The sequence below is a fragment of the Bos mutus genome, chromosome 9 (assembly GCF_027580195.1).
Source record: "Bos mutus isolate GX-2022 chromosome 9, NWIPB_WYAK_1.1, whole genome shotgun sequence".
In the NCBI taxonomy this organism is placed as follows: domain Eukaryota; kingdom Metazoa; phylum Chordata; class Mammalia; order Artiodactyla; family Bovidae; genus Bos; species Bos mutus.
In genome coordinates, this window is record NC_091625.1 from 13133249 (window position 1) to 13149743 (window position 16495).

General features: G+C 42.0%; 1 protein-coding gene and 1 long non-coding RNA gene across 11 annotated transcripts in view; one reads left to right on the forward strand and one right to left on the reverse strand.

Annotated features, from left to right (window-relative positions):
• The window catches only part of LOC138989132 (uncharacterized), a 35474-nt gene extending 19034 nt beyond the window's left edge, over nucleotides 1-16440 (forward strand). The window contains exon 3 of the long non-coding RNA XR_011465313.1: nucleotides 13780-16440. This is a non-coding gene — a long non-coding RNA (uncharacterized lncRNA). The remainder of the gene's footprint in view (nucleotides 1-13779) is intronic.
• SLC17A5 (solute carrier family 17 member 5) overlaps nucleotides 1-16495 on the reverse strand; it is a 76609-nt gene that overhangs the window by 7911 nt on the left and 52203 nt on the right. For 9 of the 10 annotated variants that reach the window (XM_070376200.1, XM_070376196.1, XM_070376194.1 and 6 more), the window contains one exon: nucleotides 3986-4076. The exons of the other annotated variant lie outside the window; for it this stretch is intronic. In XM_070376200.1, coding sequence (XP_070232301.1) covers nucleotides 3986-4076 — 91 coding nt within the window. The remainder of the gene's footprint in view (nucleotides 1-3985; nucleotides 4077-16495) is intronic. 10 annotated transcript variants of the gene reach the window in all.

Below are 16495 nucleotides of genomic sequence, written 5' to 3' on the forward strand. Positions count from 1 at the left end.
ATAAACGACCCAATCAAAAAGTGGGCCAAAGAACTAAACAGACATTTCTCCAAAGAAGGCATACAGATGGCTAACAAACACATGAAAAGATGCTCAACATCTCTCATTATCAGAGAAATGCAAATCAAAACCACAATGAGGTACCATCTCTCGCAGGTCAGAATGGCTGCTATCCAAAAGTCCACAAACAATAAATGCTGGAGACAGTGTGGAGAAAAGGGAACCCTCTTACACTGTTGGTGGGAATGAAAACTAGTACAGCCACTATGGAGAACAGTGTGGAGATTCCTTAAAAAACTGGAAATAGAACTTGCCATATGACCCAGCAATCCCACTGTTGGGCATACACACCGAGGAAACCAGAATTGAAAGAGACACGTGTACCCCAATGTTCATCACAGCACTGTTTATAATATCCAGGACATGGAAGCAACCTAGATGTCCATTGGCAGACGAATGGATAAGAAAGCTGTGATACATATACACAATGGAATATTATTCAGCCATTAAAAGAGTACATTTGAATCAGTTCTAATGAGGTGGATGAAACTGGAGCCTATTATATAGAGTGAAGTAAGTCAGAAAGAAAAACACCAATACAGTATACTAACACATATATATGGAAATTAGAAAGATGGTAATGATAACCTTATATGCGAGACAGCAAAAGAGACACAGATGTATAGAACAGTCTTCTGGACTCTGTGGGAGAAGATGAGGGTGGGATGATTAGGGAGAATGGGGTTGAAACATGTATATTATTATATGTGAAACAGATTGCCAGTCCAGGTTCGATGCATGAGACAAGGTGCTCAGGGCTGGTACACTGGGATGACCCAGAGGGATGGGATGGGGAAGGAGGTGGGAGGGGGGTTCAGGATGGGGGACACATGTAAACCCATGGCTGATTCATGTCAATGTATGGCCAAAACCACTACAATATTGTAAAGTAATTAGCCTCCATTTAAAATAAATAAATTAAAAAAATAAAAAATAAAATAGAGAGGAAGAAAACAAGAAGTGCCAGTTGAATATACGTTTGACTGTTTCAGGGCTCACTAATTCACGGTGGTGGTGGTTTAGTTGCTAAGTCATGTCTGACTCTTTTTTTGAAATTTACTTATTTTGGCCTTGCTAGGTCTTTGTTGCTGCAGGGCTCTCTCCAGTTGGCGAGCGGGGGCTACACTCTAGATGCAGGCTTCTCGTTGTGGTGGCTTCTCTTGTTGTGGAGCACAGGTTCCAGGTGCGTGGACTTGAGTAGCTATGGTGCACTGGCTGAGTTGCTCCGCAGCATGTGGGACTGTCCCAGACCAGGGATCGAACCCATGTCTCCTGCACTGGCAGGTGGACTCTTTACCACTGGGCCACCAGGGAAGCCCTGTGTCTGACTCTTGCAACCTGATGGACTGTAATACACCAGGCTCCTCTGTCCACAGGCCTTCCCAGGCAAGAATACTGGAGTGGGTTGCCATTTTCCTTCTCTAGGAGATCTTCCCAACCCAGGGATTGAACCCACACTGAACCTGTGTCTCCTGCATTGCAGGTAGATTATTTACTGCTGAGCCACCAGGGAAGCCCACTAAGTCATAGGGCAGCCCATTCCACACAGTAAAAGCTTTAAACAGAAAATTTGCTATTTATCTCCTCCTAACTTCTTTCTCAGAGAAGGCAATGGCAACCCACTCCAGTACTCTTGCCTGGAAAATCCCAAGGATGGAGGAGCCTGGTAGGCTGCAGTCCATGGGGTCGCTAAGAGTCAGACACACGACTGAGTGACTTCACTTTCACTTTTTACTTTCATGTATTGGAGGAGGAAATGGCAACCCACTCCAGTGTTCTTGCCTGGAGAATCCCAGGGACGGCAGGGCCTGGTGGGCTGCCGTCTATGGTGTCGCACAGAGTCAGACACAACTGAAGCAGCTTAGCAGTAGCAGCAGCAACTTCTTTCTATCTGCTTTTGTGGAACTGTTGAGAGAAGTCACCATCTTTTGAATGTGTGAAGACATCTATGCATGCCTGCTAAGTCACTTCAGTTATGTCTGACTCTTTGTGACCCCATGGACTGTATGTAGCCTGCCAGGTTCCTCTTTCATGGGATTCTCCAGTCAAGAATACTGGAATGAGTTGCCACACCCTCCTCCAGGGGATTTTCCCGACTCGGGGATTGAACCTGTGTCTCCTGCACTACAGGCGGATTCTGTACCACTGAGTCACCAGGGAAGCCCAAAGACATCTATACATTTGCTAAATCTTCTGTTTTTCTAAACGTTCTTGATAATTTCAACTGTTTTTGTTCATTCGCACATGATTTCCTGATATCTTTGTGGTTCCACTTCTTGAATAATTCTACACTGCCAAATTTATTTGTTCAAACCAAAGATACAAGTCATGTATCTGCTATAATATCACAACTCTTAAGGAGTTGTGCGGGTTCAGTTATAAGATCTTCATTGTTCTATTGTTCTGTCTAAAATTCAGAGTGTTCTTTGAAATATACTTTCCCACCTACTAAGGCATTTAGCTTTTCATTGCTGTAAATAACTGCACAAGAATAGGCATTCAGCATTTTCAGTTTAGTTCAGTTCACTCGCTCAGTCGTGTCTGACTCTTTGCGACTCCGTGAATTGCAGCACACCAGGCCTCCCTGTCCATCACCAACTCCCGGAGTTCACTCAGACTCACGTCCATCGAGTCGGTGATGCCATCCAGCCATCTCATCCTCTGTCGTCCCCTTCTCCTCCTGCCCCCAATCCCTCCCAGCATCAGAGTCTTTGCCAATGAGTCAACTCTTCACATGAGGTGGCCAAAGTACTGGAATTTCAGCTTTAGCATCAGTCCTTCCAAAGAACACCCAGGACTGATCCCTTAATAATGGACTGGTTGGATCTCCTTGCAGTCCAAGGGACTCTCAAGAATCTTCTCCAACACCACAGCTCAAAAGCAGCAATTCTTCGGCGCTCAGCTTTCTTCACAGTCCAACTTTCACATCCATACATGACCACTGGAAAAACCATAGCCTTGACTAGATGGACCTTTGTTGGCAAAGTAATGTCTCTGCTTTTGAATATGCTATCTAGGTTGGTCATAACTTTCCTTCCAAGGAGTAAGCGTCTTTTAATTTTATGCCTGCAATCACCATCCGCAGTGATTTTGGAGCCCCCCCAAATAAAGTCTGACACTGTTTCCACTGTTTCCCCATCTATTTCCCTTGAAGTGATGGGACCAGATGCCATGATCTTCATTTTCTGAGTGTTGAGCTTTAAGCCAACTTTTTCACTCTCCTCTTTCACTTTCATCAAGAGGTTTTTAAATTCCTCTTCACTTTCTGCCATAAGGGTGGTGTCATCTGCATATCCGAGGTTATTGATATTTCTCCCAGCAATCTTGATTCCAGCTTGTGCTTCTTCCAGCCCAGCATTTCTCATGATGTACTCTGCATATAAGTTAAATAAGCAGGGTGACAATATACAGCCTTGATGTACTCCTTTTCCTATTTGGAACCAGTCTGTTGTTCCGTGGCCAGTTCTAGCTGTTGCTTCCTGATCTGCATATAGGTTTCTCAAGAGGCAGGTCAGGTGGTCTGGTATTCCCATCTCTTTCAGAATTTTCCACAGTTTCTTGTGATCCACACGGTCAAAGGCTTTGGCATAGCAGAAATAGATGTTTTTCTGGAACTCTCTTCCTTTTTCCATGATCCAGCAGATGTTGGCAATTTGATCTCTGGTTCCTCTGCCTTTTCTAAAACCAGCTTGAACATCTGGAAGTTCACGGTTCATGTATTGCTGAAGCCTTGCTTGGAGAATTTTGAGCATTACTTTACTAGCGTGTGAGATGAGTGCAATTGTGCGGTAGTTTGAGCATTCTTTGGCATTGCCTTTGTTTGGGATTCAGCATTTCACCCTTAATTAAATATACTCAATATAGATGTGCAGTTTCAAATGAACTGTTTAGACCTTTTTGGTTTATGAGTAAGTTATCTACTTACCTCAGGAGTAAGACTTCTAGCAATGATGGGCCCAATCATTCCAGGAATAGTGGCAAAGGTATTTGTGATGCCCAGGAGAATACCAGCATACCTGCAGAGACATTTTCATAGAGGTTTATTAATGTGTTACACAGTTTTTTTGGGGGGAGGGTGGGAATTGAACTTGTCTGTACTCCCTGCAATGGAAGTGCAGAATCTTAACCATTGAACCACCAGGCAATTCCCTGTGTTACACATTTAAGTAGCTTCTGTCCATAGATAACTACATTCCTATGCTGTACTCTTGTGAAATTTTATGTCTAAAAGCAATGTCTTACTGAAATAGGACTAAATAGTTAGCTGCTGAAAACCTTGTATTTCAATAGTTCTAACATCATATAGAGGAACACAGCCATTGAAATCATCTCTTTTACAGTGAAATGGAGACGTGCTGAGATATGATTTTCATACAAGATGGTGTCTAGATAGGAAGCTTCATGTATCTTAAAATTTTTTAAGTTAAAAAAAAGAATTTATTTCCCGATTACAAAATTTATGTCATTGTTAAAAATTTTAAATAAGAAAAATACTATGAAGAAAGTAAGATTACTTATAATCCTTCTATGCAGAGACAATCAACAGTAACATTTTGGTAAATATCCTAATTTTTTCCTGTATATATTTTAATATATCTAATAACATAACAATATATTATTATAGAAATGAGATATCAAGCACAGTTTCACAACTTACTTGTTGAACTTATTACATACCTTCCTGTAGCTAAATCCCTGCATATTGTCCCAGAAATTGATAAACTGAGTTATAAATACTGTGTGTATATGACAAAGATGCCTATTGATAAAAATTCTTTTCAGAATCTTTATTGTCCTCAAAGCTGATACTTCATGTTTTAAGAGGTAATCATTCTCTAATTCAAGTTTGCTAATTTTGACCTCATAGTCTCCCCGAAAACTCATGTTTTATTCTCCTTTATTATTTCCAGTGCAACATATGTGCTAATTCAATATATGCTGACCAGAGAAATGGTGTGTGGCCCGCAGTTGGTCAGGTCCCACGCCTGGTCCTATGGGGCTCTGGCTGCACTGGCTGCTGGAGCTTTGTCCCCTGGAGACAAAGGGACAAAGTACCTTCTCCTGGGACTTGATTCTGAAGGATTATACAGTATGTAACATTTTGGATTACATGCTAGGGTTGCTGAACAGTATTCTAAGTTGTGTGTATTAACAGAAAAACTTGGGATTTTGTCTTGCAGATGGCCCTACAATTCTAAATTTTGTAGACTGAGGCATCATTTGATATAGTCCTATGTGGTTCAGATGGTAAAGCGTCTGCCTGCAATGGGGGAGACCTGGGTTTGATCCCTGGGTTGAGAAGATCCTCTGGAGAAGGAAATGGCAATCCACTCTAGTTCTCTTGCTTGGAAAATCCCATGGACGGAGGAGCGTGGTAGGGTACAGTCCATGGGGTTGCAAAGGGTCAGACATGACTGAGAGAGTTCACTTTCACTTTATCTCCCCTGTATTTCCTGTACACTGGTAGTATCTATGGGCTTCTTTGGTGGCTCAGATGGTAAAGAATCTGCTTGCAGTGCAGGAGACCCAGGTTCAATCCCTGGGTCGGAAAGATTCCCTGGAGAAGGGAATGGCAGGCAACCCACTCCAGTATTCTTGCCTGGAGAATTCCATGGACAGAGGAGCCTGGCAGACTACAGTCCATAGGGTCGTGGCAAGACTATAGACTTGAGATCCTAGAGGGTTCATTATATTTAGGTTTGATATTTTTAGCATGAAAACTCAATGGTGGTGGTAGAGTTAAAAATTAGTTAATCAAGTAAATTAAGTTGTTTTTTATAAAAGTCTCCTGTGCTGTGTGCAGTGCTTAGTCACTCAGTCGTGTCCGACTCTTTGCGACCTCATGGACTGTAGCCCGCCAGCCTCCTCTGTCCATGGGGATTCTCCAGGTAAGAATACTGGAGTGGGTTAATAGGCCCTTCTCCAGGGGATCTTCCCAACCCAGGGATCTAACCCAGGTCTCCCACATTGCAAATGGATTCTTTACTATCTGAGCCATAAGGGAAGCCCACGAATACTGGAGTGGATAGCCTATCCCTTCTCCAGGGGATCTTTCCCATCCAGGACTCGAAATAGAGTCTCCTGCAGCTGAGCTACCAGAGAAGCCCAAAAGCCACCAAGTTATATACAAAGGCAAATTAGAGACTTTCAACTCTTTAATGAGATAACCAGTGATATTATAAAATAAAATTGTGGTCAAAATTAAAGAAGTTTGGTATTAATTAGACCATAAAGTATTATTGTGGGATGATACTGTTTCTGTTAGGTTTAGGATCCTCAGTACCTCGGTTGCAGACCGCTGATCTGAAATTCCTCGCCCCATTTTAGACGTGGAAAAGTGCCTGCTACGGACAGAACTGTGTCCTCCCCCAACCCACATTTTCAATGTGACTATATTTGGAGACAGGGCTTTTAAGAAGTAATTGAGGTTAAATGAGGTCATAAAGATAGGCTCCCAACCTAATAGGCTTGGTGGCCTTACCAGGAAAGGATGAAAGGCAGATTGCTTTCTCTGTTTCTGTGAGCTCCTATCGAGGAGAGGCCGTATGAGGACATAGTGAGAAGGTGACTGTCTGCAAACCAGGAGGGCAGCCCTCACCAGAACGCAACCCAGCAGGCACCCTGACCTCAGACTTCTAGCCTCCAGAATTGTGAGAAGCTCAATTTCTGTTTTTTAAGCTACTCAGCTACATGGTGTTTTTATGGCACCCTGAGTTGATCGACACCGTGCCTAAATAAAATATCCTGCTGAACCCAATTCAGTTATCTGGAAACATCACAAATTTTTATATTGAAAACTGATTACACAGTGTGCAACAACAAACGAAAGAGCTCAGAGCTTTTTGGCTTATGCCCTTTAGGGAGCAGATCTTAAATTAACCAAGCTTGGCAGAACTTGTCCTTTTTTTTTTTAAAGCATTAACACCTTGGCAGTAGGAGGAACTGACTGCAGTGTTGCCAGGCCTTTTCAGTGACAGATATTAAGTGCAGATGAATGTTGTGAAATTCTAAATGTCAGCACCAAGAAGCTCATTCAAGTACTTATATTACACTGGGCAAGAAAGGCCATGAAAGATTGATGAGAGCCTGGGGGAAAGAAATTGTTGTATGGACTCAGTCTGGATTCTGTGCTACTGGAGTCTTAGAATTCTGTGGGATTAATAGTTAAAAATCTATTCAAATCCTTTGAAATCTGAGTAACAAAATTATCCATAGAAAATATATATTTTAGTCCACAGAAGAAAAGGCTTAAAAAATACCATGTCAACATATATTTACATGCTAACTGGACTGATTGCCTGTTGAAAAACCTTATGCCAGGCAGGGTTCTAAGTAGTTTGTATATCTTATCCCACTTTAACAGTAAAATGAACCCCAAGAGGAAGGTTATCTTTACTCTATAGATAAGAAAGAAATAAAGACTATAAAATGTTACTCAATTTGTCTGGTTCCAAATCAGTACTTAATATTGGAATGTTATAATCTAAATGCTGGGGCTCGTAGCAAAAAATTAAGCATGAGAAAACTGATCTTTCCTACATTCTGAATTCAGTGATGACTGTTTTCAATAAGGCATTGTTACAGATATATAAAATATCCATTAACAGAGGAATGGATAAAGAAGATGTGGTACAAAAAAACAAAAACAAAAACAAAAAAAAGAAGATGTGGTACATATGTTTAATGGAATATTACTCAACCATAAAAAAGAAAGAAATAATGCCATTGCAGGGCATTATGGATGGGCATGTGGAATCTAAAAAAAAGGTACAGATGAACTTATATACAAAACAGAAATAGAGTCACAGATGTAGAAAAGAGACTTATTTTTACTGGGAGGGGAAAGGAGAAGGATAAGCTGTGAGACTGGGACTGACATACATATACTGCTGCTGCTGCTGCTGCTAAGTCGCTTCAGTCGTGTCCGACTCTGTGTGACCCTATAGACGGCAGCCCACCAGGCTCCCCCGTCCCTGGGATTCTCCAGGCAAGAACACTGGAGTGGGTTGCCATTTCCCTCTCCAATGCATGAAAGTGAAAAGTGAAAGTGAAGTCGCTCAGTCATGTCCGACTCTTAGCGGCCCCATGGACTGCAGCCCACTAGGCTCCTCCGTCCATGGGATTTTCCAGGCAAGAGTACTGGAGTGGGGTCCCATTGCCTTCTCTGATACATATACTACTATATATAAAAAAGATAACTAGTAAGGCTCTACTACATAGCACAGGGAAGTCTACTCAATACTGTATAATGACCTACATGGGAAAATAATCTAAAGAAGAGAGGATATATGGATACATATAATAGATTCATATACATATACAGCAAATTGATTCACTTTGCTGTCCAACTAATACAACATTGTAAATCAACTGGACTCCAACATAAATAAAAAACAACAACTATAGTTTATTATTTTAACCTCCTTGAGGATAGAATCTGGGTGTGCCCAGGACACATACCACTTTGGACAGTAGATGCTCAATAAATAATCTGTTGAATACATTTTTAAAAATTACGTCTTATTTCCCCACAATTTATTGAGTATTCTCAGAGTAAGAGGGAACAGGATGAACTAAAATTGCTGATTATGAAGATACTCCTCAAATGTGTAAGAAATATATCACTCACCCTAATGTCTTCCTTGGAACATAGTCGATTCTTATCACAGTTTCTAACCAATTATAACTATAATGGATGAAGGAGATCCAACAGTTCAAGCCATTTTAATAGTAAACACCAACTATTGCTGTCATCCACCCATCCATCTATTCATTTAACAAATAATTCTTAAATTTTATTTATTTATTTATGTTTGGTCGAGCTGGGTCTTCACTGCTGTGTGGCATTTCTCTGGCTGTGGTGAACAGGTGCTATGCTTCACTGCAGTTCATGGGCTTCTCACCGTGGTGGCTCACTTAACAAAAAATTCCTAAGTATGTCATTTGTGTCCACCACTACAGAGGACTCTCATGTCCAGTAATGAATTAAACATAGTTCTTGTTCTCAAGGAGCTCACAGTTTACTTAATGAGAAAAACTATGGGTCAAAAATGTAATACAACCTAGTCACCACAATAATGGGCTTCCCAAGTGGCTCAGGAGTACATCAAGGCTGTATATTGTCACCCTGCTTATTTAACTTATATGCAGAGTACATCATGAGAAACACTGGGCTGGAAGAAGCACAAGCTGGAATCAAGATTGCTAGAAGAAATATCAATAACCTCAGATATGCATATGACACCACCCTTATGGCAGAAAGTGAAGAGGAACTAAAAAGCCTCTTTATGAAAGTGAACGAGGAGAGTGAAAAAGTTGGCTTAAACCCAATATTCAAAAAACAAATCACAGCATCTGGTACCATCACTTCATGGCAAATAGATGGGGAAACAATGGAAACAGTGACAGACTTTATTGTCTTGGGCACCAAAATCACTGCAGATAGTGACTGCAGCCATGAAATTAAAAGACACTTGCTCCTTGGAAGAAAAGCTATGCCAAATGTAGACAGCATATTATAAAGCAGAGATATTACTTTGCCAACAAAAGTCTGTATAGTCAAAGCTATGGTTTTCCCAGTAGTCATGTTTGGATGTGAGAGTTGGACCATAAAGACTTGGACATAAAGTGCCAAAGAATTGATGTTTTTGAACTGTGGTGTTGGAGAAGACTCTTGAGAGTACCTTGGACTGCAAGGAGATCAAACCAGTCAATCCTAAAGGAAATCAGTCCTGAATATTCATTGGAAGGACTGATGCTGAAGCTGAAGCTCCAATACTTTGGCCACCTAATGTGAAGAGCTGACTCACTAGAAAAGACTCGGATGCTGGGAAAGATTGAAGGTAGGAAGAGAAGGGGATGACACAGGATGAGATGGTTGGATGGCATCACCAACTCAATGGACATGAGTTTCGGCAAGCTCCGAGAGATAGTGGAGGACAGGGAAGCCTGGTGTGCTGCAGTGCATGGGGTCTAAAAGAGTTGGCCACGACTGAGTGACTGAAAAACAACAACAGGTGGTTCAGTGGGTAAAGAATCTGCCTGCCAGTGCAGCAGATGCAGGGGATGTGGGTTCTATCCCTGGATTGGGAATATCCCCTGGAGGCGGGCATGGCAACCCACTCCAGTAGTACTCCTGCCTGGAGAATTCCATGGACAGAGGAGCCTGGCAGGCTACAGTCCATAGGGTCACAAAGAGTTGGACACGACTGAAGTGACTGAGCATGCATGCATCATCATGGGTATCTTCTTTACTCTTCAGGTCTAATCTATTGTCAAGTCACTTCTACTGTATTTACAAAGATCTCAACTCTATCTACCTCTTTACATCTTCTATCTCCATTCCAGGCCATCACCACCTCCTACCTGGGTTACTGCAATAGCCTCCTAATTGCTTTTCTCTGCTTGTATTTGTTCACACAAGAGTGACATTAAAAGTGACCAGAGAAGGTCACTTCCTACTTGCTTTGGATACAATTTAAAATACTTACTATAGCCAGGCTTCAGCAATATGTGAACTGTGAACTTCCTGATGTTCAAGCTGGTTTTAGAAAAGGCAGAGGAATCAGAGATCAAATTGCCAACATCTGCTGGATCATGGAAAAAGCAAGAAAGTTCCAGAAAAACATCTATTTCTGCTTTATTGACTATGCCAAAGCCTTTGACTGCGTGGATCACAATAAACTGTGGGAAATTCTGAAAGAGATGGGAATACCAGACCACCTGATCTGCCTCTTGAGAAATCTGTATGCAGGTCAGGAAGCAACAGTTAGAACTGGACATGGAACAACAGACTGCTTCCAAATAGGGAAAGGAGTACATCAAGGCTGTATATTGTCACCCTGCTTATTTAACTTCTATGCAGAGTACATCATGAGAAACGCTGGACTGGAAGAAACACAAGCTGGAATCAAGATTGCCGGGAGAAATATCAATAACCTCAGATATGCAGATAACACCACCCTTATGGCAGAAAGTGAAGAGGAACTCAAAAGCCTCTTGATGAAAGTGAAAGTGGAGAGTGAAAAAGTTGGCTTAAAGCTCAACATTCAGAAAACGAAGATCATGGCATCCGGTCCCATCACTTCATGGGAAATAGATGGGGAAATAGTGGAAACAGTGTCAGACTTTATTTTTTTGGGCTCCAAAATCACTGCAGATGGTGACTGCAGCCATGAAATTAAAAGACGCTTACTCCTTGGAAGAAAAGTTATGACCAACCTAGACAACATATTAAAAAGCAGAGACATTACATTGTCAACAAAGGTCCGTCTAGTCAAGGCTATGGTTTTTCCAGTGGTCATGTATGGATGTGAGAGTTGGACTGTGAAGAAGGCTGAGCAACGAAGAATTGATGCTTTTGAACTGTGGTGTTGGAGAAGACTCTTGAGAGTCCCTTGGACTGCAAGGAGATCCAACCAGTGCATTCTGAAGGAGATCAGCCCTGGGATTTCTTTGGAGGGAATGATGCTAAAGCTGAAACTCCAGTACTTTGGCCACCTCATGCCAAGAGTTGACTCATTGGAAAAGACTCTTACGCTGGGAGGGATTGGGGGCAGGAGGAGAAGGGGATGACAGAGGATGAGATGGCTAGATGGCATCACTGACTCGATGGATGTGAGTCTGGGTGAACTCTGGGAGTTGGTGATGGACAGGGAGGCCTGGCGTGCTGTGATTGATGGGGTTGCAAAGAGTCGGACACGACTGGGCGACTGAACTGAACTGAACTGATAGGCCCCTACTTACTCCCCAGTGACCTTCTTCCCTGCATCTCAGCCACAGGTGACCTCTCAGTTAAGTGAAATATAGAGTTTTGGACTGAATGTCTATGTGCTTCCAAAGTTCATATGTTGAAGTCTTGACCCTCAACGTGATTGCATTTGGAGACAGGCTCTTTACGAGGTGATAGAGGTTAAATGAGATCATAAGGAGCGGGACTCTCATTTGACAAAGCTGATGCCCTTATAAGAAGAGTGAGAGACATCAGAGCTCTCTGCACACACCCATGCACACGTACCCAGGGAAAGGCCATGTGAGCACAGAGCAAGGAGTTGGCCCTTCTGCAAACCAGGAAGAGTGCTCACCAGAAACCAAGGTGTCGGCACCTTGATGGGAATTCTAGCCTCTAGAACTGTAAGAAAATTTCTGTCGTTTAAGGTACTCAGTCTGTGTGTTTTATTCTGGCAGCCCAAGCAGACTGAGACACACACCAATTTCCTCTTCCTGCCATGTAAATTCTCCTGTCAAGAACACTACTTCCTTTTTGCCTAACTTCTTGCTTATCTTTGAGGCTTTAGCTTAAACAAGTATCAGTTCCTCAGAGAGACCTTCCCTTGCTCCCTGATCTGCCTTATGCCCCCTATTATATTCTCTTACTTTCTCTTCAAAAAGTTAGTTTTTATTTGTTTCTTTCATGTCTACCACCCTAGACTAAGAGTTCCACAGGCCAGGGCTGGGCTGTGTTGGCTGACACTTAGTAGGTGGGCACGTGATAAGTATTTGCTGAAAGAATGAATTCATAACTTATTACAATTTTTTATTGTTTCTTTCCCAAACTAGACTGATTGCCTTGTGAGCAGGAGCTGGGTTTTATTCTCTATAGTGCCATGTGGAGGGTTGAATGTACAACTGGTACTATACAGACATTTGTTGTATGCACTAGAGGACTGGGCCAGCCCTGGGCCTCATGCTTGAAAGCACAGGGATATAAAGGATCCTTTAGATCCCTGAGGATCTAAAGATGCAGATTCTGGTTCACTAAGTCTGGAGAGATGCCTGAGAATCTGCATTTTGCACAAGCTCTCATGTAATGATGCCAGTGGTCCATGGACCACAGTCCTCATAGATAAGAATACTCTAAATCTTCCCTAGTTCTAACTTTCTATGATAAAACTATACACTGTATCAACTATACACGTATACCCTGCATGTACGAACTATGCACTGTATACCCTGATGTAGGAACTGTGCACTGTAGTTTACAAAAACAATGTCACCCGTTTAACTTACTTCCAGGGAAATCCTTTCCAGATTCCTTTTCTAATCAATCGCATAAGGGAACATATTTCAGTCCTTTAATTATTGCTATGCCTTGAATCCTTTTCTGTAATGAGACTTAGTCTACTTTGTAAATACCACGTCTACCTCAAGTCCCGAGCAGAGATGTGTTTAGGCCTGCGGGCTCCTGCTTAGGCCCTTCTGCTGAAAAGGCTTCTTACACCTTCACTCCTTTCATGTCAATGGGCTCTTAATTATTTCAGTTACGTTTGTATCCGATCTTTCAAACTGTCACTATATTTAACAAGGTTTTCTTGAGGTTAATTTACTTTTCAAGTCTTCTTCTCTTTCCTCACTATGTTAAGCTCCTTTAGTTTTTTTTTTTTTTTTTAATTAAAAAAATTTTTTTTGGTTGCCCTGCACGGCATGTTGGATCTTATTAACAGCCCCCTTAACAGGGATTGAACTTGTGCACCCTGCACTAGAAGTGAGGAGCCTTAACCACTGGACCACTGGGGAATTCTAAAACTCCTTTAGTTCTAAACTCAACAACATGTATACTTAACATTTTCTAGCTTGTAAAGTTCACAAAATTCTTCCCCTGTTTCTCAGAAGAAAGAGCATTAAAGCAAAGTGTTGATTGACACACAGTAAGGTCAATACACGAATAGGTTTTTAGAAAGGACTTTCACATGATACTGAATACGAAAATCTGTTTTCCAGGCTTCCCTGGTGGCTCAGTGGTAAAGAGTCTGCCTGCCAATGCAGGAGACACCAGTTTGATCCCTAGTCCTGGAAGATCCCAGTACCAGGGAGCAACTAAGCCCGTGCACCCCAACTATTATGCCTGCGCTGTAAAGCCCAGGAGCTGCAACTACTGAAGGCCACATGCCCAAGAGCTCTGTTCTGCAGTGAGAGAATCCATCACAACGAGAAGCCTGCACACTGCAACCAGAGTAGGCCCCACTCGCCACAACTCGAGAGGAAGCCCACACAGCAGCAAAGACCCAGCACAGCCAAAAATAAATAGATAAAATAAAATGATAAAAAAAGAAAATCTATTTTCCGTCTTCCATGCATGTAATTGACTGACAGCACTGCCGATGGCCCTGCACAGCACTGCTGGGGGTCAACAGGACAGACTTGGGCCATGGACCCTCAGAGGTGACAGCATCAGAGCTTTTGCTTGGCTATCTTTTGTTTCAAATCATTTCTTGGCCCAGTACCCACATGTCACTTGTTTTCTTTCCTCGGTTCCCCACTGTTAAGGGTATGTAGATGGAAGCTCCTATTTTTTTTTAGCATGATCATGTACATCAAGCACTCAACAACTACGGATTGGGGGTGCTTCTCCTTGTGCAGAAGTTGTGATATGGATATATAAGATGTCTCAGTCTGAGAAAGCTCCTAAACAGACTGGGGCGAGAAGAAAGAGAAGAGTTACATTCAGAAATAATTACAAATTAAGCTATGATATCCAGCATAAAATTATAAACTGAGAAAAGGAAGAGAGAAAAAAGCACAAGAGTCTGGAAAGGCTTAATGAAGAACTGGGATGTGAGCTGGGAAGGATTCATATGGGTGGGGAGGAAAGGAGATGGACCAGAGGCTGAGAATGAATCCCAGTGGAAGGCGTTGTGGACAGCAGACAGGACTCTGCCTGGAGCCAGGCATACAAAGACTCTGATCCTGCGGTGCCTTCTTGGACTTCTTATACAAAACAAGAGACTGGATTAGAATGATTTCAAAGGTCCATGCAAGTTCTATGAGCATCAGTTTATTGGTGCTTATTTAGAAGTATTTATTGAAGGGATGGGAGACTGAGGATTAATAGGAATAGGAAGATTCTGGGGTAGTCTAGGTGTGAAAAAATGGGGCTAAGGGGTAGGAGACTACTTGTCTTTTCTCTAAAAATACATTCATATTCATTATTTTAAAAACATTAAGTGCACCGAATCCTCTGGGTTAAAATATTCACACAGTCCCCCCCTCTACCTTGTGTCAACTGTCACAAAAGAATTCTAGAAGAATGTGGCCCAAAGAATACTTCCAGAGAAATAGCTATTGAAAGAATACTGGGCTTAAAAGTAGGATCCTAGGGGAAGTTTTGCCTCTATCATGTATTAGCTGGGCGATACAAGATGAGTCACTTGACTTCTCTGAATCTGAGTTTTCTCAGTCATAAAATAGGTCAAGAATTCCCTTCTCAAAGGAATGCTTTAAGGATCAAACAAGATAATGTTTGTGAAGAGGGTTTATATGCTATCAAGTACTAAACAAATATATTTGCACATAGGTAAGATGGACAGGGAGGCCTGGCGTGCTGCGATTCATGGGGTCGCAGAGTCGGACACGACTGAGCGAGTGAACTGAACTGAACTGAAGATCATAACTGGACAAACAACTTGGTCTGGTCTTGGGCATTCATCCAACCAACTAAATGCTTACCGTGGCCAAGCTCCATGGTGAGCCCTGAGAACGTTAAGACTCTGAAGAACTCTGCCTTCACTGAGGTCCTATTCTAGCTGGGTGGTGTATGTAATGTTTTTACAGAGGTGATGATAGTTAAACGTTTAAATTTAAAAACAACTTCATGCTTTAATTATTATGTAAACTGAAACTTTGTTTAAAGATTTAAGTCAGTCTTAGGGCAGTCAAATTCATAGACATAAGAAAATAGTAGAAGGGCAGTTGCCAGGGAGCCGGGGTGAGGGAGGAAGAATGGGAGTTAGTGTTTAATGGGTCCAGGCTCTCAGCTTGGGAATATAAAAAAGAGTTCTGGAACATGCTTCCCTGGTGGTTCTGTGGTAAAGAATCTGCCTGCCAATGCAGGACACGTGGGTTCGATTCCTGGTCCAGGAAGATCCCCTGTGCCTCGGGGCAGTTGAGTCTGTGTGTCACAACTGCTGAGCCAGCACGCACCCTAGAGCCCTTGTTCCACAAAAAAAGCCAACGCAACGAGAAGCCAGCACACTGCAACCAGAGAGCAGAACTTGCTCTCCTCAACTAGAACAAAGCCTGAGCAGCAATGAAGAACCAGCGTGACTAAATAAAGAAATAAATATTAAAAAAAAAAAAAGAGTTCTTGAATGGATCATGTTGATGGTTGCACGACAATGTGAATGGATGCACTTAATGAAGGGATAATTAGGAAATTTGGAATGGACATGTACACTCTGCTATATTTAAAATGGATAACCAACAAGGACCTACTCTGTAGCCCAAGGAACTCTGTTTAATGTTATTTAGAAGCCTGGGTTGGAGGGGGTTTTGGGGGAGAATGGATACATGTATGTATTTGGCTGAGTCCCTTTGCTGTTCCCCTGAAACTTTCAGGACATTTTTAATTGGCTATATCCCAGTACAAAATTAAAAGTTCAAAAATAAATAAATAAATAAATAAAAATACATTAGAACTTCTAAGATATTTTAAAAATGG